The sequence below is a fragment of the Lampetra planeri genome, chromosome 50 (assembly GCF_965212315.1).
Source record: "Lampetra planeri chromosome 50, kcLamPlan1.2.h2, whole genome shotgun sequence".
In the NCBI taxonomy this organism is placed as follows: domain Eukaryota; kingdom Metazoa; phylum Chordata; class Hyperoartia; order Petromyzontiformes; family Petromyzontidae; genus Lampetra; species Lampetra planeri.
In genome coordinates this window covers 772,821-797,133 of record NC_136156.1, presented here as the reverse complement: position 1 = coordinate 797,133, position 24,313 = coordinate 772,821, and the positions used below count along the sequence as shown (strand labels likewise).

The 24,313-nt window shown below is 46.5% G+C and overlaps 1 protein-coding gene across 3 annotated transcripts; it reads right to left on the bottom strand.

The window, feature by feature from the left end:
• Window positions 1–493: 493 nt before the first annotated feature.
• On the bottom strand, window positions 494–23,924 carry LOC144734216 (uncharacterized). 3 transcript variants are annotated; one of them, XM_078616330.1, is made up of 12 exons: window positions 23,773–23,924; window positions 23,209–23,318; window positions 18,385–22,098; window positions 16,922–17,259; window positions 15,810–15,974; window positions 13,580–13,771; window positions 12,836–12,949; window positions 12,515–12,631; window positions 5,635–5,782; window positions 5,030–5,098; window positions 4,546–4,661; window positions 494–3,236 (listed from the first exon to the last, which is right to left on the bottom strand). In XM_078616330.1, exons 1-12 carry the CDS (start codon window positions 23,844–23,846, stop codon window positions 3,108–3,110), a joined length of 5,286 nt encoding a protein of 1,761 aa, XP_078472456.1. In that variant the 5' UTR covers window positions 23,847–23,924; the 3' UTR covers window positions 494–3,107. The 3 variants fall into 3 exon arrangements, with proteins under 3 accessions (XP_078472456.1, XP_078472458.1, XP_078472457.1); XM_078616332.1 differs by lacking the exons at window positions 494–3,236; window positions 4,546–4,661; window positions 5,030–5,098 and adding an exon at window positions 7,358–7,527 and having other exon boundaries at window positions 5,659–5,782; XM_078616331.1 differs by lacking the exons at window positions 494–3,236; window positions 4,546–4,661; window positions 5,030–5,098 and having other exon boundaries at window positions 5,731–7,527.
• Between the last annotated feature and the right edge of the window lie 389 nt (window positions 23,925–24,313).

Sequence of the window (24,313 nt, the reverse complement as noted above, 5' to 3'; positions counted from 1 at the left end):
ATCTCAAGTTCCCACCCCCCCCCCCCCTCTGGGATCGCGCTGCTGCTGTCACCATTCTAGGATCTCACCCAGATCCGGAAGAGCGCTCACGAACAGAGTGGAACAGCAAGGCGGACGCGTCCAGGATAAACACCTCATTCGAGACCCAAACATCACGCACCTCCTGGTCTGGCATTCCTCGAAGACACTGGTGGAACCATCGACCGCATCACAACATCAACAGGCCGATGCACACATCCTTAATGAATGGAAGATTAAAGACAAGCCACAGCAGTGCGGCTGTGGCGACGCAACCCAAACTGTGGATCATGCAGTCAACCCACTGTCGTCTGCGCTCCTCCAATGTAGGAGCAGCAAAACGACACAAACTCTCTCCTGAAGCCCTCTCACTGCTGGCAGACCTCAACATTGCCATTCAGCTCCTGAACAGATTGCCATAGAATATACTCTCAGATACCGTACATCCTGTACATTTAATACGATGAGTCTATGATTCTATGACAGTTGCAAGTTTTATTGTTTTTAATATTTACAGTTGTGTTCCATCAGTAAAAAGCAAGCAATACAAATAAATACAATTTCTGAAGCATAAGTTATGTTATACTTACGTCACAAACCGATCAGTCCAACAAGCTTATAAACATGAAAAGGTTTCCTCCATAACCCGTCACGAGAAATTGTGCCCGTTTAAAAATGTTGTTCAGGGATATTTAAAAATAACATTTAATTTGGGTTCAGACCTGACAGGCCATCAGAAGGAACCGAACACTGAACATCCAACGCAGAAGAGAAAGGTAAATGGTCACATTATGTCCTTGCATTGAGCATCCGTTAGACACCAGCGACAGTGAAGGTAAATTATCAGAAGGAAATGTTGACATTTTGACAATCTGATCCTTTTACAGTCTGCGGCTAGCTGGCACATTGTACGTCTCCAAAGCTGGATCTTTAAAGAAAATCGATGTAATCGCGACAAGAGGTACCCACGCCGTCGTGCAAAGGCACGAGGAGCATGCACTCAAGTGACTCGAATGTGGTGACACGGTCTGGCCTTGTTGCAGAGGTTTAAAGGTTCGAGTCCAGCAGGCCGCCCTCATTCATACTGCCAGCGTGTTCAGCACAACAAGCGCGCCATCTACTTAACAGTGGACGTCACAAAAAGAGATCACGTGACGTGATTTGCACGAATCGGCCATTACTTGCCGGCGCCACGCTCCACATTCGAAATATTTCCCACAAACGACTCGATTCAAATTTACGGGGCAATCCCCCCAATCACCCCCTCTCCCTACTGAGAAAACTTAGCAGGACCCCCCCCCCCCCTACAAAAAGCCATGAAACTCGGCGAGGCTTTTTGAAGTAAACAAAAATGTGTTTTTTCTCCGTGGCTTTACCGAAAGACCCAACGAATATAAACAAAGATGGTTGTCTGTCGGAGTTGATGACAGCCCCATTCACGAGTTCCTCCAATTAGCACGGTTGGCTCCGTACGGTGCGAACACAGTTCTACATACATCATTACGTGTTCAGGAGTCCTACGTCATTATTTGTGGCTTGTTTCTGGACTTATTACGTGGGTTCTTCATGTGACTGTGTAGCCCCATTCTGGATCCCGCAAATCGAGAATGGGACGACTCGACAGCCACATGGGGCGACAGTCAGCACCGGTGAGCGACGAGGGGCTCTTGCGATCCGCTCACTCTCAAAAAGCGTAATCATAAACATGACGTCAACATCAAGGCGGGTTCACACCGAGCGATCAGTCACAACCAAATCCGCTCTTGAATTCGTGAAACGTAATCCCTTTGTCCACGTCTGAGCGAGTAGTTGCGAAACAACTCCACATCTAATCTAGATTTGTACATCTGGCGCGTGGTGGCTCAAGTGTCCGGCAACGCCCTTTCCAGGATCGCTTCGTCGATCGCACAGGCCAGGACTGCGACAGACAATGGTGGTTTGCAAATGTGCAAGTTATGAAACACGCCGCTACCAAGTCGCTGAGCAGACCGATTTCACGAGTCCCGTCTTTGCTGTGAGCAAGCGGTTGCACGACTGTTTGCAACTGGTTTCAGACATCCGTCTATAAAACAATGCACTCGCATGCAAACAAGTTGCTCAACTCATCGCTTCGGTGTGGACCCACCGAAAGACGCGCGATTGCAACGTCTTGCTTCCTGTGCTACAGGCAGCCACCGTTATTACTTGCAGTACAGATCCTAAGTTGAATTTGTCGAGTTCAAGTGAAGTCCGACCTCCCCCTCCCCCCATGGCTCATTTGCTGCCAGTATCAAGGCAGGGGGACGCAAGGCTGAGTGTGAGCAAGTGCAGGCACGAATACTGGGCATCCAACGCATACCACGGAGTCAAACAACGCGTGTTACAACTTGACGAAACATTGTCGCTCTGCGAATTAACAAAGAAAGAGTCCAAGCAATCTCCTTACTCAACAAGAGTGCCGTGTGGTGCTCGTGTCCATTGCTGGAACCGAGCCAGTGGTGAAAATTCCACATTTTTAAGGTGGAAGCCGGTCTCTCCGTAGGCTAACCATTGTATTGTAAACTTCCCACAACGTGGTTACCACCCATTACCTCAAACCCACAAAAACATCGACAGACTTGAGCCGACTGGCACCCTCCCCTTTACGAAGGCTTCGATAAATCACCAACAATGTGGCAATGATTTTAGTAAATACAAAAACACTGAACACAACAATATTAACACCATGACGTTCTTTTTGTTTCCCCCCGCCCCCCCCCCCCCCCTCAAAAAACGAGGTTCACTTTCACAGTTTTCACCGTCATCATTCCCTGCTAGAACGGGGGTCGGCAACCTGCCGCATACGGCGGCTCTTCAAGGACCGCTTCGTGACGTCATTAATTAAGGACCACCACCGTCTCGCATTCACGTGCATTGCGGCTCTTGAAATAGCGTTTTTTTTTACCAAATTCGAAAAGAAATGGCTCTCCTTTGTTATTTTCGTTGCCGACCCCTGCGCTAGAATAACAAAACCGAGACGAGGGCTGAAGTAAAATGGCATCGACGGCGTGGGCAGCCCTCCCCGTGCGGGTGGTGGTGTACGCGTCGTGGTGCGCGTGGCCGTGAGGCGTCTAGCTCCCAGGCTTGTTTCGCGGGACGAGCCCCATGGATTGCAGCACCACGGTGGCCGCCATCGCTTTGGCGTGCTTTTTGTTGGGGCTCGCCGTGGTGGGCTGGTACTCGCAGCCGTTCACGATCACCTGTCAGGGATACACGCACGAACGCACTATTGTTTACACAACAAGAACCGACAAACGTGCACGCAACGTAACAAAGCGTCTCAGGGCGCAGAATTGCACAACGTGTGAAGGAATGGAGGGGTCAAGACGTATGTAGCAGTTTGGCTACGTACAGTGCGAGAGACGTTCGACATACATACGAAAGGTGGCAATTGAGCGAGCCCGAAAGCACGGCTGAAGAGGGTGGATGTGAGGAGAGAAATGACTGCAGAGAGAAGAGCGAGCGGAGTGGCTTGGTGAGGGAGTTCCTCAGTGAGGGAGTTCCTCAGCGAGGGAGCCTCGCGGCTAATAGAGCGGCCACCGATGGCGGGGCAGTGGATCTCGTGAGCGAGGTGACCAGGATCCATGGAGCAGCTTCAGTGTTATGGTCGCCTGGCCTCTGATTCTCATGCCTTCATAGTGCAGCATTTCTAATCTTTTACCTTTGAGCAGTCACAAAATCCAAGTGTCGCTATGGTCAACTGGAGCATTTTGACTGCTATACATTTCCACATAAGCCACTTCGCCGAGCTATCATTTGCGATCAGGTCGCTTCTGAGAAAGTGCCATATAGCCCAGTGAGCCTTCCCAGTGGCCCTGAGCCAGTGGTAAAACATTCTCCATCTCTATTGGGGAGTAGCCAGTTTAGCCAGAGCAGCTATTCACATCCCACACAGTGGTCAGTGGTACCCCTCTAATCTAGCACTTTGAGATCATGAGCCGAGTCAACCCACGACTTGAATTTAAACTCACGAACATAAAATTACAACCCGATCCCCCTTTGCCACCGGTAAATCCGAGACCGTGCCAGCGTGGGTCACGCGTGGTACTGGTGGGTTTCTACCGGAGCCAGAATCAAACCATGAAACACACAAATCTGGCTTGGGCAAGGGCCAGGGCCAGGGTGAATAACTTTCATCATACATGCGGCACGGCTCAGCCTCTGCAGTGGAAAAACGACTTATCTCCCCGTGAGCCGCGCCAGGCTGGTTCAGCATGGCCCCAGTGTGGCTCAGTTATACAACCCCCTCAGATGCAGATTCCTGAAGCAACAATTGAAAATAAACTCTCCAGTGCGCGACTGTAGTCATCCAGAACAGACCGAGCAACGTATAACGATGCAATGTCCGATCCACAAATACGGCGGTGACATCACGGCGACGCACTCCTTATCTGGCTTTACCACCGTAATGTGAAATTGGAGTTGTTGCTCTGCATCGACATCAGCCATACGAAAGAGAAAGATAGAAGGCCCTTGAAAATCAACGCCGAACCAAGATGCAAGGCGCACCTTGAAAAGGAAGTTTTTGCGGTGGTCGGGACCACTGTCGTTTACGACGATGAAGTCAGGTGCCATCCACTTGCGCTTCGTGCAGATCTCCATGAGGGCCGACACTGGGTGCTTGCCTACACACAGACACGCAGCAGTGACTAGGATGAATTGATAATAGAATATAACATTATGTATAGACAATTGATATTAGGGTAAAAACCATGATTATCTCAACAGGATGCAGCACCCATGCCTGGTGGTAACCACATCCTCACAATCATGCATACGAGACGTGCTTGAAAATCCCAATGTAATGAAACAATATTCAAATAAGTAATTTTCTGTTATTCTTAGTCTAAAAGTAAAAAAAAAACTCACAGCCCTAACTAGGCATTTTTGCAGAAAAGCAATCCATTTGCTTGTTTGATCTCTCTGTGTGCACGCGTTATTCATTATCTTTGCTTCTTGTGTCTCTGTGTGAAGTGTGATGGTCAGTGCAGACCAGACAAGTCTTTCATGATGGTCAGGGGCCCAGACTTCTTCTGAGCTTTCTCACCATCCGCCAGCAAGCCTGAAACACAAACAACTAAATCACCAACCCAACCACTGATTGCACAGTGACTTTTCGTGATTCATTTACTCTCATTTTACACCGCTCTACCTCCGCATATGTATTGTTTGTCCAATTATTATTCTTATAAAGTGTTGTGCATGTAGCAGGCGACTAAAGTGCTAAGATACAACACAGACAAGGAGACGTATGGGACACAGACATTTGATTTAAGCTGCAAGTACCCAAAGAGCTAAGAAGCTCCTCTACACAGGTATCCAGCCCAAGCTGCTCTGCCAACAGCAGATTCAAAAGTCTACACTGATGGCTTCATGAACTCACTCGACAAATACTGCCATCTCCCAACGGGACCTGCAGCTCAACACCCGTGCTGGAGTTTCACGAGTCGATGTGATCCACCACCCCTTGCCTCCAAGACGCTGGATCACAGGTACATGTCACCACTTGCTCTGCCTGCCTGCTTGATAACTCCCTTCCCTCTCCCAACCTCCAAGGGCCCTCCTCCCCTTTGGCACCGGACGCGCTATTGTCCTTGCCTCGGCGGTCAGTCTTGAAGTCCATTATGATGGGCTCCACGGGGCCGCTGCTGTTCTTGCCCAGGCCCTTGCCCTCGCTCCAGCCCATCTTCCTCATCAGCTGAGCTCCGATGCCACCGTTCACTGGCGCCGCCCTCAAGAACTGATCCTGCAAGGTCGGGGAGGTGGAGCGCGCGCACAACCCCGTGTCAGACGCCAGGGTCCGTGAAGGCGCGGCAGGGAAACGGGGCAAGGTGGGAGCCGGGGTCAATCCGTCCAGGGATCAAAAACGACCGGGCCTGCGAGTGAGCGCACTGCGGCCACGGGCCTGGGACTATGTTGCTCTCGGAGGCGCAATCGCTTTACGTCTTAAAACGCCGCCGCTCTGCGGCGACGCGTCAACAGCGCCGCCTTCGTATGCGAGCGCCGTCACGCTAACATTGGTTTCGCCGTCGACCGGCCACCTGCAAATTGGTAGCGGCCACCCTTCGGTGACTACGAGCGCCGCGTCGTGTCCTCCCGTGGCCATACCCCCTCGCCGGGGCCGCAGCGTGCCGCTCGCGAGTCGTGCGCCGGGGGAGGCGGTGGATTTCCGCGCTGGTCTGGCCGCTCTGGGTGCAGCTGTCGACTCAAATCGGCCACCGACACTGCTCGCTTCAAAGGGAAGCACGTGTGGGGCGTTGTGCGTTACGCGACTAACGCTTTGGAGGTATCGTCAGCGCGCGAATGGCATCGACACTTCCCCCGTGACACACACATGCTCGGGATTGAATGATGAATGCCACAAGACCCCACTGGTGTGCAGGGTGCTATAATTCCCGACATCCGAGCGGTCCAGGTATTACAGAGAAATTCTAATAGGGCACGAGATCACTTTCTTAATTTTGCTGTGCCTTTTCCATTAGGTGTGTTTTAGTGAAGATATAAGGTTAATGCCCAAGTGTGTTTGTGTGCCACATTAACAAAAAGTTTAGATGGAACTGCGATGTGTATCAAGCGCTATGCGCTCGGGAACGTTTCCCAAAACGATGCGACCCACAACTTGGATTCTACGACGATTAAAAACAGTGACGATCTGCTTGTGAAGGTGTGCAGCCAAGCGAGTGAATTCTCTCAATGTAGCCGGTTGGCTTCCTGCGACTCGTCACGTGTTTACATTAACAGCCACACTTAGCACACGTTCATGCGAGTGACGAGTAATTTTAGTGTAAATTGCACATTGCAGGCAACTTGTATGCAATCAATACACGTACACATGCATATCTGTGCACAGTCATTGAGAATGGAGGATGAAGGGGTTACAGGTTGTATGGCACCTTTTAACCAAATTGAGAGGATAGAACGTGTTGGGGGAAAAAAGGTCTATTTAAATGTACTCTGCTGAATAAACATTTGTAAATATGGCGGTGGTGCAAGGATGACTTTAAATGGCATGACAAGGCACCCTTATTGTTACTTTTATGTGGTTTCATATTTTCACCCCAAAATAAATCATGTGGTCCTCGATAATACAACTCCACTCGAAAATGCTGCAGTGTTTTATCCTCTTAAGTTCACAGCACTGGCAGGACTTGAAATAGGTGTCTTAAAACAAGTAGCAATCATGCGATATTAAAGCACAACTGTGGCACTCGAGTTAAGTCTTGTGAAGGCGATTTAAATTAACAATGAATGTGACAAATTCTCAAATTGTGGACATGTCAAACGCTCAGGAAGGAATTATAACACCCTACGTAAAAAACACCTGTGCCGATTGGCTGCTCCTGTGCCTCCGCCAATGACACATAGGCAAAGGTGGCCAATCAGGAGTCTCGATACAAACCGCCACCTCCCGCTGGGCCGGGCTCCTTCCCTCTGGGCTCCTCCGACTGGCTGGTGCGAGTGAGGCAGGCTGTCTGTCTCACTACGGTGCGTCTGTTTGCGCATCAACGGCAAAGATCACGGACAGCCAAGGAGGCCCACGACACCCGCGGCCCACGGAGCAGCACCGCTCGCGCTGTTTGAGTCCCAAGAGAACGAGGTCGGGGCGGCAGCAGCCCGCAATTAAATTAACAGTTAACAGTTATCGTGTAACTCTTCAGTTGTGGATGAATACTGCATTAACAATACACAGTGTTACGCTGAGCCAGATCGCCACACTTGCACTCAAAGAATCACGGTGCGGCATCTTTCCTGTAACGTCTTCGAACATACGCATTGGCTGTTTTTTTAATGGACTCCTGACGAGTCCAAACAAGTGTAGGGTGGAGTTAACGAGGCTCGTTAAACGCCACCCCTGCCTCGTTCTCTCATCAACACGCTGCCGAGTGGTGCGGCTCCCTGGCCCGCTCTGCCACACTTGAACTCATCCCAACCCAGCAGCTTCACACAGCCAGCAGGACCCACGGACACAAACTCCACGGCAAAGATATTTTGGGCTTCTATTTCCACTCCACAAAACCAATCACGCGACTATATTCTACGTCAAGAATGTACGGCTTGACCAAGATGTGTAGAATGTAATACCCGCTGCAAATTACTCCAAGTACATGGGCCCAGAACAAATATTCTCCTTTTGTGGTACCGCCTCAGATGATGGAAAACTTGAGTGGTACGAAACATCTCTAAATCACCATTAAATATGAATTCTGCAATAAACGTAGGTAAAGTATAATATTGGTAAATAATCACCTATGAATGTATGTATAGAGAAGTTCTTTCGCACCGTACGGAGCCAACCGTGCTAATCGGAGGAGTGGGGGAAGGACAAAAAACTAAAGACAAAAATAAGTTGGAAAGAAATTAGTTTTCAATCTAGATTTAAAAGTGCATAGCTCCGGTGGCTTCCGAACATCGGAAGGAAGAGCGTTCCAGGCAGCCGCAAGAGCGCATCTGAAAGCGCGCGATGCAATGGCCGTCTTTGTTCGTGGATAGCCAATATCCCACTGATGCAATGGACATGGACATACGGAAGAGAAAAAACAGGAAGACTCAGAACTAGACGGGGCGAAGTATTCGACGCTCGGCACACTGGTATCTAGGAGGAGACGGCAAATCATTGTGGGAGGTGGAGAGAACCCAGGTCGGTCGTGGCGATACAGCATCTGCCGCTCGTTGCCGAGGTTCGTGGTTCAAGGCCCACGGCCGCCATGGTTAATACCGCAGGTGCATTAACCGTAAAAACGTGCCGTCTATTTCGCAGTGGACGTTACAAATCCCACGGCGTTATTTTAAAAAGAGCTGGGCAGGTGTGCCGTCGTAATGGTCCCAGTTTGCCAAAATTAGTAACGTTGCCCATGCCGTGAAACTCCTGCGAGACTCCGTCTGTGAAACAGCGCCATTGTGATAACCCTGTGCTTTAAGAATGATGCAGAAATGCATAACACTACCTGGTGATTGAAGATGATATCTCATAACCCAAATTTTATTAGCCATATACAGAAACTCGTATCCATACAAATTTTCCACAACCTGCGGTACCGAATTCTAATCTGGACCATGGACTACGATGCCTATGAAGGTACTTCGTTTTGCCTACTTTGCTGAATGTTAAAGCTTTCCCATCACCGGAGCTCCAAATAACAGTGGGTTGAGTTGTGGGCGACTGCCAGCATGAATGAACATTGCTGGGAAAGGTTGACTGCAAGAATTGACCAGGAGACATCAGGGCAAGTTACACAACACCTAGATCCCCATAGCTGCACTGGGCTGCAGTGTAAAATCACAGGTGGAATTCACTGGACTGGAGTAGATGAATCAGGCTGTAGAGCATTGCCCAATCCGGTGCATTCCATTCCTGTTTTACAAAGCAACTACACAATGATCAACTTTTTGTGTGTCATGTAAATCGCCCTTATGAGAACTCTTGCTTTATTTTAGCAGAATAGCACAGAATTAATCAAGACGGAACTAGTATCATCTATGTGACCTGTAGGTAGAACGGCATTACTGTACTTGCGTGTCTACTTCTTAAATGTTCTGGTGATTGAAATATACATAGAGTGAAAAATCATATTTAAATCAATGTAGGGCAAACGCTAGAGCATAATACACATTTTTACATTTACCAATTCATTATATATATTGGGTTTTCCTTACGGCAATCGTAATGAGTTCTCATAAGTCCCTGGATCCACAGTAGAGGTTTGTGTGGGTGTTTGACAGGCCTTCCTGGTTGTCTGTCATCTTTGGTTCACGTAAATCCACACAGAGCAGGCGATGAATTAAAACTCGACTCTCGTGAGGACAAAACCGGCCGTGCTGTCAAATTGCGCTTGCTTTTCAAAGTAAACGGTTTGCTGATAGAAAACCATCAATTGGCAGATTTGTCCTGGCGACAACTTGATTTGTCTGGCTGAGTTGCGTGGTGTAGGGTGCACAGCTCCCGACATTGCGACCACACGACCTCACCCAAAAACCAATTATGAATCAGCCATGCTGGACTTTGCGCAAGCCCCATTGCTGTGCAGAGCGAGTTATTGCCATTAAAGTGAGCCACTCAAAAACACTGACCAGTCTGCGTCTGGCTAAGATAACGACATGTTCAAATTCATCCGGTATGTCTCATTGTTTATTAACATTATCTTTGGATTAATTCACCCCTTGCTCACACATCCATACACCTATACGTCTGCGTCACAGATCACGGGATGGCCGAGTCATTTATAATTAACTCAGCATCATAGGCCCATGTAAATTGAGATCCAGGTTTACATTTCAAAATGTATCCTGTGATACAACAGGCGGTGCCGTTAACAACTCTAACAGACACCTCGGTGATAAAGGTCCTCCCACAAGAATTTAATATCTACATTGATGTGAAGACTGCACCCAATCCATCCAATTGTCATGCTGTTCGTGAGCAACTCCTGCCCAAAAGCATTTGCCCCAAACATCCTTGAGAAGTATAAACAAATGTGGTACTTGCAGTGCTTGCAAGTACCCGTATCCATAACTGTACTGTATTTAGCTTTAATTGTTTCAACCCAATGTCTCTTGAGTTCCCACCTGGTTAAACAATACACTTGATTTCATCGTGTTCATTATAGCATAACATCTATGTGAATTTCTTATGTTATTTAAACGTTTCAAAGTAGCACTTGTTTTTATATATTTTTTAAAAGAAGCCTTCTAAAAATAACAAATAGAATGATACAATCTAAGTGTTAAAACTAATTAAGCAATTTACATGGGTCTATGCTACGAGATCATTATCCAAACATTAATTCATTAGCACCAATCGTCACATTCGATCATTGCTCACTTATCGAAAATCTTACTTTCATATTACTGCGGGCTAGTTTTATATATATAGATGTACGTATACACATATACACATATAAGCTGTCTATAGATAGTTCTACCCCTCTGAACATGGTCACACATTATTGTGTTCTCTGATAAGTGCCCAAACTTTCCCATCAAAGCAGCTGATATTTCACTTTGGAGACTTCCTCAGATCTTGACACTTAACAAATGTACCGCTCCTTAAAACTACATTAAGATGAGACTATGTATCCTGGCCTCTGGAGTTCTCACCTGGTTAAACAAAATAAACTTGAGCGTCTGCTCTTAGCCAATGGGCTACACCAGACGTTACACTCGCCAGAATCAACTTGAGGAGGGCAAAACCATGCTGTGTTTATTTAAAACGTCGATAACCATCGCCGTTATTTAGCCGTGCAAACCACTGAAATAGTGAGCGCATATTAACAGGAAAAGAATCCTCTAAGTCTGCAGACTATGGTCCACATCCACCACGTGCAGTTTGCAATGTAAATTTACAATTGTTATATTCAATGTAAATCTATTTTGCTATGTATTCCTAAATATACATATAAGCACAAACTGCGTTTATATGTATACTGATGTGTACAAAGGGTTTAATAATATTAAAGCCTTTTTTACGATCAACTGCTGGACAAAGGCCTCACACGTCTGTTTATGGGGGTTTGTTAGACCGTACCGAACCACGCTGGTCAGTGCAGGTTGGCGGAAGGTGCGGGAGCCAGACATTGGTGCTAGCAGTGGCCAGGAATAGAGCACCGGCCAATGGGATCAGAGCACAGCGTGCTAACCACTGCACCATGGCTGCCGCCCTACACAATTATTCACTTTTATCGGACAAATAAATTAATTGTAACTACTAAAGAATTTTCAGATACAGTGGCATTTTGGCACCAATTTCTGCTCTGGCTGACAAATTATTTAATAAGCCACCAAGGGGAATACGTTTTGGAATCAAGGCCAACTGCAAAAGCTGCAAGCCAACACCACATGCCAAAAAATATCTTCAGCTTCAAGCATTCTGATTTTCGGGGCATAATATGGTTTTGTGAAGTTAATGAAATTTTTATAAACGTATTTGATCACTCATGTGCTGTAATATACAATAAGCAGTCAAGTGGCAATGAAGCTGATCAGAAGGGAATGTTTCTATCAGTAGGAAACAGTGTGCTTTATAATTAACAAATTTCACACACAAACTACATCAGTGGAATGACTAATATCAACGTCACCTCCTACTGGCAGACTAATGCCCAATTGCAGGGCGGTGCTCTGTTCACACAGGAACAGCTGCAATTAGGGGGTTCCCCTAGGCTAAAATAAACCAGCCTATGAGAGCGTTTAATTTTGTTATAGGTGCCATCAAAATGCAAGGAGTATTGTTATTAGACCATTTGCTGAAACAGACGGTTTAATGGGAGCAGGTGGAACACTAATGCCCTAAAAAAAACAACACTGACTACTCATCTCCTCCCACTGCTTCAAGATCATTACCTTCCATTTACTCTGCACCGACCACTAAGCCCAAGGGGCACCCACGCCTTGTACCTGACCCTGGCTCTCCACCTGTGCAAGGGCAGGAAACGCGTTGCAGTGACAGCAGCGAAACGGAGCGACTCTCGCTGGGGCCCATTACCTTCTTGAGCCAGGCCTGTTGCCCCGTGTTGGCGAGCTCCTGGGGAGACAGAATCTGAACCCCCGTGGACCCTGTGAAGGTGCCAGGCTCTGTGCTGGCCTGAGCCCAAGACTCAATCTGCAAAAACAGCAAAACATGCAACGGTGGGTTTACATCCACACACATGTATATAAAAATACCTTTCAATTTTTGTTAAATTATATTTCTCAATGCACGTATGTATGTTGAACGGTCGCATGTAGCCGCTTTATACACTCGATCCGTATTGCGTTGGCATTGTACACTGCGCGCGTGGCGATGGAGCGCTGTAAATGTGCCCACCTGTCTCTGTGAGCGGGCTATGAGCAGCATCGCCTCCATGTCAGTTGGGTTCTGTGCCAGCCTCTGCACGGCGACGGCGCGTTTCGTGATGACAGCACCCAGGTCCACTATGTTCTACGGGACGAGTGTGGAGAGCACGCACGCACAAACCGGTCACAATGTCAAGACCCACATCCAAGTAATGTCTGGACGCGTTTTGACCGACTGGGTCTTCTCCAGGAAATATTGAGGTTCAGAGTGATGGTCTTAAATAAACTGGGAAATGTAAGTGCAATTGAGATGACAATAGTTAACCAGCAGCAGTCTGCAAAAGGTGGATATTGTATAAACTTTGTATAATTTACAGCCCTTCGTCAATCCACTGCTGCATGAGGGCCTCCCCACGTTGTGTGAGTCATGGTGGCTGTTTGACCATACTTCATCACGCTAGTCAGAGGAGTTGTCATCCGTGGTCACAAATCAAACTCAGATTGCCGGGTTCACAGCGGAGTACACTAACCACTACCACTACCGCTCCAATCGTGTTGTCAGATTAGGTGGAAATTACAATCTCACCAGACACTAATAAAGCCCACTAAATGGCCTCTCTAAAGCTTCCTCTCGAAGAGGACCGACTGCCAAGAGTGGCGCGTGAGCATATATAGCAGTTACAAGGCTGCACCTTCACCACCTTCACCGGTCTCGTCCACATGGCACAGGGGAGGAGGAACACACTGCGGGTTTCCCCAGACGGGATTGGCTCACCCCCACCACCGGCTTGGGGAAGACCTGGTTTTTGTCGTCCATCTCTTCGGTGCCGGTCTTCTCCACGGGCACCCACTGCCCGTACACGCTCTCCTGCTCCTTTTGCCGGTGCTGGTTGCCGGACGACACGGGGAACTCCTTGGAGAGTGTCGCCTGTGGCGGCTTCAGCTGCAGCGGCTTCACCATTAGGTTCTGCCGTGGAATGAGACGGCATGGGATATCCACGTGCGATAGGTCAGACCGTGCGTTTAGTCCATTCGTTCTCAACCTTTTTGAAATAAAAACTACTTTTAGTTTTATTTTAGCAGGTAAGGCCCAGAGCTGTATAGCTCTTTTTCAGAAGCGACCTGGCCACGATTCATAGCTCAACGAAGTGGCTTATCAAATGGAAATGTATAGAAGCCAAATACTCTAAAAGCATGTTTATAAATGTGGAGAAAAAAACTGGAGGAGCCGTAGAAAAATCCACATGACCAAGGAGAGAACACGCAAACTCGAAATAAATAGGCGTCAGTGTTGGGATCAAATCCACAAGCTCCTGTATAACCAGGCGAGGTAGTTAACATCTCACCACCGCGGTACCCCAATGGAATGCCCCCCCCAACCGCAAGTAAGTCCACTGGTCCCTGCATACTCCCTCCCCTCTGCCCAGATTAATAAGGATGCAGTACACAACGAGATCACCAGTCCACACCACAAGTTAACACAGTGTTCGAAAGGCATTTGCTTCATGTTGTGCTTTAGTGTGTTTCGTGTAAGGCGTTTGCTTCATGCTGTGTATTATTTTCTTGTGCGAGAATTGTTTTGTCGTAACGTGGTGCCAACGTTCTCCGTGCACATTCAAAATGTCTTCTGCACGGGATCCATGTTGCAGCCTGTGCCCCCTCGCCTATCGGGGTTGGGGGGGGAGGAGCCCATCCCACAGGTGGAGAACCACTGCTTTAGTCGGGATTAAATTTTTAAAATGCATTTCTATATTTGTTACCGTCAAATTAAGTCCCATTGTGCTACTGAAGTTAAGCTAAGATGTGAATGCGCCTTTGGATCCAAGAACCTGTGGTTAAACAATTGTGATGCTGATGTAGTACATAAGCTGAAAACATAAAAAAAGTGAACACATCCGTCAAAAACGCTGCTTTAAAGAGGAAAAATTATATAACAGGTAACATTTCAGGGCAATGGCCCTCCTTCATAGAAGGCATTGTTGTTGAAGAATGTGTTGAATCTGAGTGGTGTTAGTTTTCGTCCAGGATTGCCATTCTTAGTCTTCCAAGCCACCAGGACCACATGTTGCATTAAACAATTTTACTGAAAGCAGCTTTCTAGTAAAAGGACAGCTGCAGCGGCAAAATGACGAGTAATCGCCGAGGCAGGATAACGTGCACTTTGTTCTCATTGTGGGGTCAAATTTCACTCTGGCACAGCTGTTCATCACCATGAAACATAGCCATGCTACACTACAATACACCGACATTAATGAAGCATGAATTTCGGCCAGCTGTCCTTTTCAACAGTTGTACGTGACTGAACGTGCACTTATTTATTTACTCCCTCCCTCTATTTTTTCTGTACACGCGTGCAGTTAGGAACTGCACACACGCGCGCACACACGCACGCACGTGCCTCTGCCTGCGGGCATTACTCAACATGGTGGACAAATTGCGTCGTGCAAGTGATACCTTTCATTAAGCAGTCTCTGAAAGTCCTGGGCAGCACCGAAGCAAGTTTACAATGCCATGCGCATGTGCTAGGCATACATAAAAAATTACCCATTACACTGCCAAACAAGTTCTCAACAGCAAACCACGAAACCATCTCTCTGCTAGGAAGAAGGGCCATTTTGTGTGAAACTGTTGCGTGTTATATCATTTTTCCTGTGGAGGGCAGTGTTTTAGCCTCATGTGTTGATTTTGTGCTATTGGTGCCTGTGCACCACTGCCAACTCAGGATCATAATAATAAAATTAACAATAAAAACCAGCATCCACATTCGTTCTGCGAAACGCGCAGAAACAATTGTAAATATTTTCCGTGTAGCGTTGTTATTATCCATATTTTCAGCTTGCAAGCACCTTTTTATCTGATGAGTTTTCCATCGTTTACAGAAATTGTGAGAAATTATTGCAACTACCAAAGCCGCGATTAACGGCAAACCAGTAACCATCATGACATAAATCAATGTAAGAATAAACACCATCATTCGCAGGCTCGGTCAGCTGGGCGCCACTCACATTTAAGCTGAAAGCGATGGGCTTGGGCTCGTTCAGTTTAAAGGGGTGGTGTATGAACGGAGCCTTCTTCAATGCCTCCTCTACTCCTGCATCCTCGACATGCGATCGCACGGGTTTGTTCACAGGCCCATCGTCATCCTTGCTCTCAGTTATCTGCTTACAGAACTGACGGGACCAAGGAGCATAAACAAAGCGTTCTTGCAGAGGAACATGTTCACAAACCAGATACGCAACGAGAAACGTGGAACTCTTAAACTGCATGCTGCCCATGCTGGCCATCAAATTTGGTTACAAAATGACTCTGGGCTCTAAAATCAAGCGATATTTTCAATCATTTATACACATTTACTTTTGTAACATGAACAATAGTCGACGCAACTGAAAAACAGTTAAAGGTGCAGCCCGGCAATTACTTGCTTATGCCACTGCTGGTAAGAGGAGCTCTACTTGAGCACCCCTACAGCAGGTATTTGGCCTATGCTGGCCAAAGGTCTGTGAAGGGGAGGGAGTAGCTTACACCGGTGTTCCTCACTGCAAGGCCCGCGGGCCACTGGTGGCCATGGTGGCCTTTAAGTGCGGTCCCTGGCATGCAGCCCCCGACAACACACAAATGTAAAACACCCCCTCCCCCCCATCATCGTGCTGTTAAACCCAACGGTTTGATATGTTTGGCGGCCCTCACACTTTTGTCTCATGGGCAAAAGTGGCCCCTTCTGAAAATGAGTAAGGAAAAATGCACGACACTTTACCCCACTGAACGCAACCTGACCATCAATTATCTGTGGTGTACCAATTTATCCTGCTGAGTGGACAGAGGTGGGAGGAATATTGGAAATTTTCCCATTATGAAACAATAAGAAGAGGTTTTACCATTTCTGGCAATAAAACAGCTGTTAAGATGTTCAAACACCAAATAGAAACCTTTTGTAAGGAATCAAGTTCGCATTAACCACACGTGCTTGTGGTAAACATGCAAACAAACATGCTCTGATAATATATGCAATGTCTTTGAAACTGATTGAATCTTCCCATTGTTTAAACCACTGCGTCGGGAGATGTATGTGGCGACCTCCGGATCGCAAGTCCAGCGTGTTAACTACACGCACAAGCACCTGTGTGAAATTGTTGATGGCGGTCATCTTGAAGCCCTTGGTGGAAGCCGCCACATCCGCCTTGATGTTGTCCACCCCGGCAACGTCCGGCTGCCGCGCTGTCACTCCCGGCGTCGTCGTCATTCCAGCTGCCCCTGGCGCCGTTACCGAGGTTGTCGTGGTGACTGGAAACTGCGCCGCGGTCGTTGCCGCCACCGCCGCCGCGGCCGCCTGCTGCCGCTGCAGGATGAGCGGGAAGAGTGCAGCAGCCGGGCCAATGGAGTTCATCACGTTCACGCTCACCTTGGGGTTCACCACCGACGCGTTCGCCTTGGCGATCTCCAGCAGCTGAGCCTTGTCTACATGTTGGGGGACAAACAGGGGTTAATTTCTCAAGATTTTTCGGCATAACTGGTAGTAGACTGGAGTAGACACATATATGTGACTATACTGGTTGAAACAATAACAACTTGTAAGCCTATGTCCAGATTAGTAAGCCAGAAATTGGCTTTGTGTGTAATGAGTGCGACTCATTACATACAAAGTGCTTGCCACAAATGAATCACAATACCCTGCTTAACTCTTCAAGGAGCATAAACCACCAAGCAAACTCCGGTCATCCTTGCAGCAACTTTTGGCTAACCATCAAACAAAGAAGGTTACTGCATCGCGCACTTTCAGGTGCGCTTCTGCGGCCATCTGGAATGCTCTTCCTTCAAATATCAGGAAGCCACTGGAGCTATGCACTTTGAATTCTAAATTAAATCTAGATTGAAAACCAATTTCTATATAACTGCTTTTTGTGTTTCGTTTGTTGTCCATCCCCTGCACCTCTGATCAGCACGATTGGCTACATACAACATACGTACAATGATTTGCTGTGGACTGTTTACATAAAAATTTCGGCGTTTCGCTACTAGTAGGTCAATGGCCTAGTCTGTGTTTCCATAATTGCATGATGGGCCTTCTTTGAATTTCCACTTGCGGAGGTAGCGAGTGGATCTGCCGTGATACTTGGGGATTCGATTTATGGTAGATCACTGTTTTTGAGGGAGATTCATTCCCGGAGGTTCTTGAGTGGAATCTCACCTGCCTCGTCCGGTTTCTCTACCTTGCTCCCCATGCCTCATCAGCGTGCGACGACATCAGTGACGTCACACCATGGTTGAAGAAGTACATGTAGTTAACGATGAGCTATTTTTATGAATTTTGTCCAACCTTGTGATACGTTTTCTCAGTCATCTATAGAATTGGTCTCTAAAAGCAACACAACTTAATAATAACCTATTATTACATAAGGCCAACTTTCTGGAGTTATCATGACTCCTTGCCTCAAACAAATGGAAAGATAGACAGAGTTAATGCTTTAGCAATTTTAACATGAGTTGGGAAATGTCAAAATAAACTTCCCAGTGCAATTATGGTATAAGGCGATGTGCTACAGGAGACAGTAATGTAACGCACACCACAAACCTACACCTTACCTAACTCGGTCAGCTTCAGTGGAGATTTGTTATTTCTTCGTTTCCGGGAAGTTGAACGGGACCTCCGCCGCCTTTCGCGAGAGCCACTTCGACCAGCGACATTTGGCGACCTGGAGCGGCACTTGTTTTTGTCTTTGCGTGAGAAAGGGCTCAACTTGGATCTGCCTTCGGATACATTCCCGGCAGGTTTCTTTCTATCGGCAGAGTGGGATCTCGACTTCTTGAAATCTGCACGCGAAGCCTTCTTTTCCCCGTCTCGCGAGCGTGGCGGTGACGATGGCTTCGACTGGGCATCGCGGGAGCGAGATCTCTTTTTCCTCTCACGAGAGCGCGATCGTGATCTCTTCCTGCTTTCGTCATGAGAATGGGATGAGGACCTTTTACTTCTGTTGTCATGAGGAGAGGCTACCATTTTTCCTCTATCATCACGAGTTCTGGAGCAAGATTTTTTCCGTCTATTATCACGTGAAGATGACTTAATCCTCCGGTCTTCGCGGGAGGAAGATTTTTTCCTTCTTTCTTCATGACGCGAGCGACAAGTCTCATTACGAACATAGGAGGACGATGTCTTCCTTTGGTCATCAGATGAATGAGACCGGGATCTCCTTCTCTTGTCATGGGAACGAGATCTTCTTCCATCAGACAAAGACCTCTTCCGTCTGTTGTTTTCAGAACGTGAACGAGAGCTCCTCCTTCGATCATCACGGGAACGTGACCGAGACCTCTTTTTTCTATCACCAAAAGAACGCGAGCGAGATTTCTTCCTCCTATTATCACGGGACCGTGAACGAGACCTCTTTATTCTATCATCACAAGATCGTGAACGATATCTCCTCTTTCTTTTATCATCACGGGATTGTGAGCGAGACCTCCTCCGCCTCCTGTCACGGGAAAGTGAGCGAGATCTCCTCTTCTTTCTATCATCGTGAGACCGTGAGCGAGACTTTCTCTTCCTATCACCACGGGACCGCGAGCGAGATCTTTTACTTCTATCGTCTGAATGTGAGCGTGATTTCCTCTTCCGATTACGAGATTGTGAGCGAGACTTATTATTTCTGTCATCACGGGAATGTGAGCGGGATCTCCTCCGACTTTCATCGCGTGAATTCGAACGAGACTGCTTTCTAGCATCTTCACGAGAAAGGATTTTGTCAGTGCTTCTTGTTTTTTTTACTTCCATTCTATTTGGAGAAGCCTCTTTCTCATCGTTTGCTCGTGAATGTGGTTTCCTTTTAACCCCACACTCCGCACGTAATAGTTTCCTATTGCTACGTGAACGAGAACGGGTCCTTCTCCTGTCACTGTGAGAGGGAGAACAAGATTTTTGTTTTTGGTTTGACGTGCTTGGTGATGAACTTGCATCTCTCTCAGCTTGCCGTGGAGAACTTTTTTGGTGCTCAGGAGAATGAGACCGTTTTTTGTCCACATCCATCTTCAATGTAAAAAGTACATCTTTCACTTGCTCTTCTGAAACAGTTTTGTTTTCTTTAAGTTCAGAAGCATCCGTATTTGTCTCAGCAGTCACGTCTGTATTTGGAATTCGTTCACGTTCTGGACAGATGTCAGATCCTAAGAGCTTCTCCTTTGCGCCAATTTCTTCCTTCACTTTGGGCGTTTCAAGTTCATCAGTTAAAACGATCTCAAGAAACCCAATTTTTGTTTGTTCAGCAATTACTTCTTTCGTTTTTACATCTGAAGATTTTGCTGTCACACTTTCACTATTTGAGGTATGGTCAAAAGAATTACTTTTCTCTAAATGAACACTGTCTTCTGCTATTTTTGCCTTTGGTAATGTTGCAAGGATATTCTGAGTTGCACCTGCACCGCATAATGCTGACTCGGCATGCTCATGAAAGCACTCTGCTTGCTTCACGCTGATCGGAGAAAAAACGCTTCTGCTTTGCAGTGATTTGTCAAATTCTGTGTCTGATTCTAACTGCAAATAAACATCCAGAGATACTATTTTACTGCACTCATTATCAGCCTTGCTTGTGGAAGGCTCCGGTTCTGCAGAAGTATTTTGAACAGAACTAGACGAATCTTCCTTTGTAATATCATTCACTATTGTTACACTACTCAAAGGAATGTTGTTAATTTTAGACTCCTCTGTTACCACCACAATGGGCTCATTTACTGTTAAGCCGGGCAGAACCCCTCTCTTCTTTGCATGAGATGCAACTTCTTCGCCCAACCTTATTTTGGAAGACGATCGAGATCGACTACGCCTTTTGTCCAATTTCTTTTCATCCTCTGAAGATGACTTTCCTTTCGACTTCTTTCTCTTTTTTTTACTTTTGTGATGATGTTTCTGTTTGTGTTTTTTGTACTTCCTCTCTTTATGTTTTTTTGGTTTATTGTTGCTTTCATTGTCTGATGACAACTGCTGTCCATCACCGTCTCTCTGGGACATGTCACTTTCTTCGTTGCCTGAAACACACACAGTGCTTCTCGGTTTTTTTACTTCCATTCTATTTGGAGAAGCCTCTCTCTCATCGTTTGCTCGTGAATGGGGTTTCCTTTTAACCCCACACTCCGCACGTAATAGTTTCCTATTGCTACGTGAACGAGAACGGGTCCTTCTCCTGTCACTGTGACAGGGAGAGCAAGATTTTTGTTTTTGGTTTGACGTGCTTGGTGATGAACTTGCATCTCTCTTAGCTTGCCGTGGAGAACTTTTTTGGTGCTCAGGAGAACGAGACCGTTTTTTTTCCACATCCATCTTCAATTTAAAAAGTACATCTTTCACTTGCTCTTCTGAAACAGTTTTGTTTTCTTTAAGTTCAGAAGCATCTGTATTTCTCTCAGCAGTCACGTCTGTATTTGGAATTCGTTCACGTTCTGGACAGATGTCAGATCCTAAGAGCTTCTCCTTTGCGCCAATTGCTTCCTTCACTTTGGACGTTTCAAGTTCATCAGTTAAAACGGTCTCAAGAAACCCAATTTTTGTTTGTTCAGCAATTGCTTCTTTCGTTTTTACATCTGAAGATTTTGCTGTCACACTTTCACTATTTGAGGTATGGTCAACAGAATTACTTTTCTCTAAATGAAGACTGTCTTCTGCTATTTTTGCCTCTGGTAATGTTGCAAGGATATCCTGAGTTGCACCTGCACCGCATAATGCTGACTCAGCATGCTCATGAAAGCCCTCTGCTTGCTTCACGCTGATCGGAGAAAAAACGCTTCTGCTTTGCAGTGATTTGTCAAGTTCTGTGTCTGATTGTAACTGCAAAGAAACATCCAGAGATACTATTTTACTGCACTCATTATCAGCCTTGCTTGTGGAAGGCTCCGGTTCTGCAGAAGTATTTTGAACAGAACTAGACGAATCTTCCTTTGTAATATCATTCACTATTGTTACACTACTCAAAGGAATGTTGTTAATTTTAGACTCCTCTGTTACCATCACAATGGGCTCATCTACTGTTAAGCCGGGCAGAACCCCTCTCTCCTTCGCATGAGATGCAACTTCTTCACCCAACCTTATTTTGGAAGACGATCGAGATCGACTACGCCTTTTGTCCAATTTATCTTCATCCTCTGAAGATGACTTTCCATTCGACTTCTTTCTCTTTTTTTTACTTTTGTGACGATGTTTCTGTTTGTGCTTTTTGGACTTGCTCTTTTTATGTTGTTTTGGTTTATTGCTGCCTTCATTGTCTGATGACAACTGCTGTCCATCACCTTCTCTCTGGGACATGTCACTTTCTTCTTTGCCTGAAACACACACAATAAAAAATATACACAAATCGTTTTCAAACTCATCTCCAAAGCATGCAATGATGCTCTGTGAATTAGTACCATGCACTTTAAACCGTTGCTTCGTGTAATTAACAGATATCTCACAAAAAAAAGTAAACGTTTTTCTAAAACTTTTAGAGGGTACATACAATATATAGATAAATGAACGAGTATGTGTCCTTTACTCAATGCAAAATCATACAAAGCAATGCATTGGACTGCATGTAGGTCATACTATTGGTTAAATACACCTGTAGTGGATGAATCAGAACCAGTACACACCTGAAAGAGGAACTAGAATTTGATCAACATGAATCATCAACAGTGTTGTTATATAACGTTTACTTGACTGTAAATGTAACATGCGTGTGCGTTGAAATGCTCAATCGATTCATGCACAGGCAGCATATAACAATACAAAAATGTGAAAAGAGGCAAGGTGAGATACATTCTTGGAACTACACTAAGAGAAAGAAATAACATATGGATCAAGGAGCCAAATTAAATCCGAAAATTATTTACTGTTACACATACTGTCGTATGTAATTGGTCTTGGGTTGAACACATGGCTATAAGGGATACCAAATGCAGATTAGTGGAGGAATGGTGATTGTGCTGGGAGAACTTCATCAGTGGATAGACAATGGATGATGTTAATGATTAAGTTGTGGAAATGTGTAAACTAAACTAAATCTATTAACTTGTTTTTATTTTACCAGGTAAGGCCCACTGAGATATATAGCTCTTTTTCAGAAGCGACCCAGCCACAAATGATAGCTCAACTCAGTAGTTTATTACTACAGTCAAATACTCTCAAGGCATGTTTCTAAATGTGGAGGGGAAACCCGGAGTAGCATCCACGCGACCACGGGGAGAGAGGACATCAAATTACAAATATACAGGAGCCAGGGTTGGGATCGAAACCACGACCTCCTTTACACCAGGCGAGGAAGTTAACATCTCCCCACCGTGGCGCCCCAACGTGTAAGCACGTGAGAGGGAGCCAACTGGCTCTACATGTACACGACGCTGCTGATTGAGGAGGGGGTGCCACGGATGTGTAACTAACACAACCACTCAACTCACCTGTCACTTTCCTCGGAGAAGGGCGACTCACGCAGCACTGAGCAACCACGTTGTCGTCCACGCGTGACACGGCAACGTCCTGCGCACCTTCATCACCAGCCGCATGAGAACTGCAAAGAGGACACAATTACCTCTCAAAATTAAAATCTCAAGCCATGAAATATATTACATTTGTAAAGTCTGCAACCATAAGCAGGATGACATAATTTAGTAAACAAACACATGCAACGAGGAGACTGAGCAATGAAATACGCTAGAGTGGAGGTTCTATGCGCTTTGTTAGCTCGCAGGATCGTGCGAGATGGCACAAACGGCTTAGGGAGGCTTCCATCCAGCAGTGGAGTGGCCATACCTGATGCTGAAAGTCTACTGCAGCAAAACATTATAGACCGACTCCGCCCCCCCGTCACCCTGCAGGCTCCGCCGGACATGGCTCGCCTCTTCCGGCAGGGTAGCCTAGGCGAGACGGACGCTTGGCAGCGGCCTAACTGAAGTCGGCTTCGACAGCGATACAACTTTCGCGGTGAGCGCGGGAGATTCGCGTGGGCAAACAGCGCGGATCACCTTTGAGACTTCTCTTCCCGAATGTCCTTCATCTTCTGCGCGGCGAACGAGCGGAAGATTCCGTCCACATCCATCGCTGCGCGCCGATCAATCGACTCCACGAGCTGATCGTGGTGCTGCCTGGATCCGGTTACCAGAACCGGGTCCCCAAAGGATTCAAGAGGAACCGGATTCGGATGCTTTGCCCAGAGGCTTTAGAAGTCCGCGCGTCCGCGTCTCTTTGTGCCTCCTAAGTTAACAAATAAAAACAAAGTGTATTGTGATTTTTTTTATTTAAAGCTTTCGTGACTGCAGGGATTCATATTTTTGGTTCTTTCGGTAAAGTCACGTAGAAGGGAAATAAGAAAATATAAAATAATGATTTTATTATTTTTCTTCTACGTGACTTTACCGAAAGAACCAAGAATATAAAAGTGTATTGTGTTTACTCAGGTGAAACCCCCCCCCCAACCCCAAGAGACCAGGATTAGAGCCTCGCTTGCTAGTGACCCGAATCACCCAAAACGGCAGCAGCAAAACTAGCACAGTAAAGTTTACAATT

What these genes read in the sequence shown, in the direction of transcription:
- LOC144734216 (XM_078616330.1), bottom strand. Translation starts at nt 23,846, where the DNA reads ATGGATGTGGACGGAATCTTCCGCTCGTTCGCCGCGCAGAAGATGAAG. An exon ending in ACTGAAGCTGACCGAGTTAG is followed by an intron (nt 17,260 to 18,384) that starts GTAAGGTGTAGG and finishes CCCAACATGTAG; the next exon opens with ACAAGGCTCAGCTGCTGGAG. An exon ending in GCAAAAACTTCCTTTTCAAG is followed by an intron (nt 3,237 to 4,545) that starts GTGCGCCTTGCA and finishes TATCCCTGACAG; the next exon opens with GTGATCGTGAACGGCTGCGA.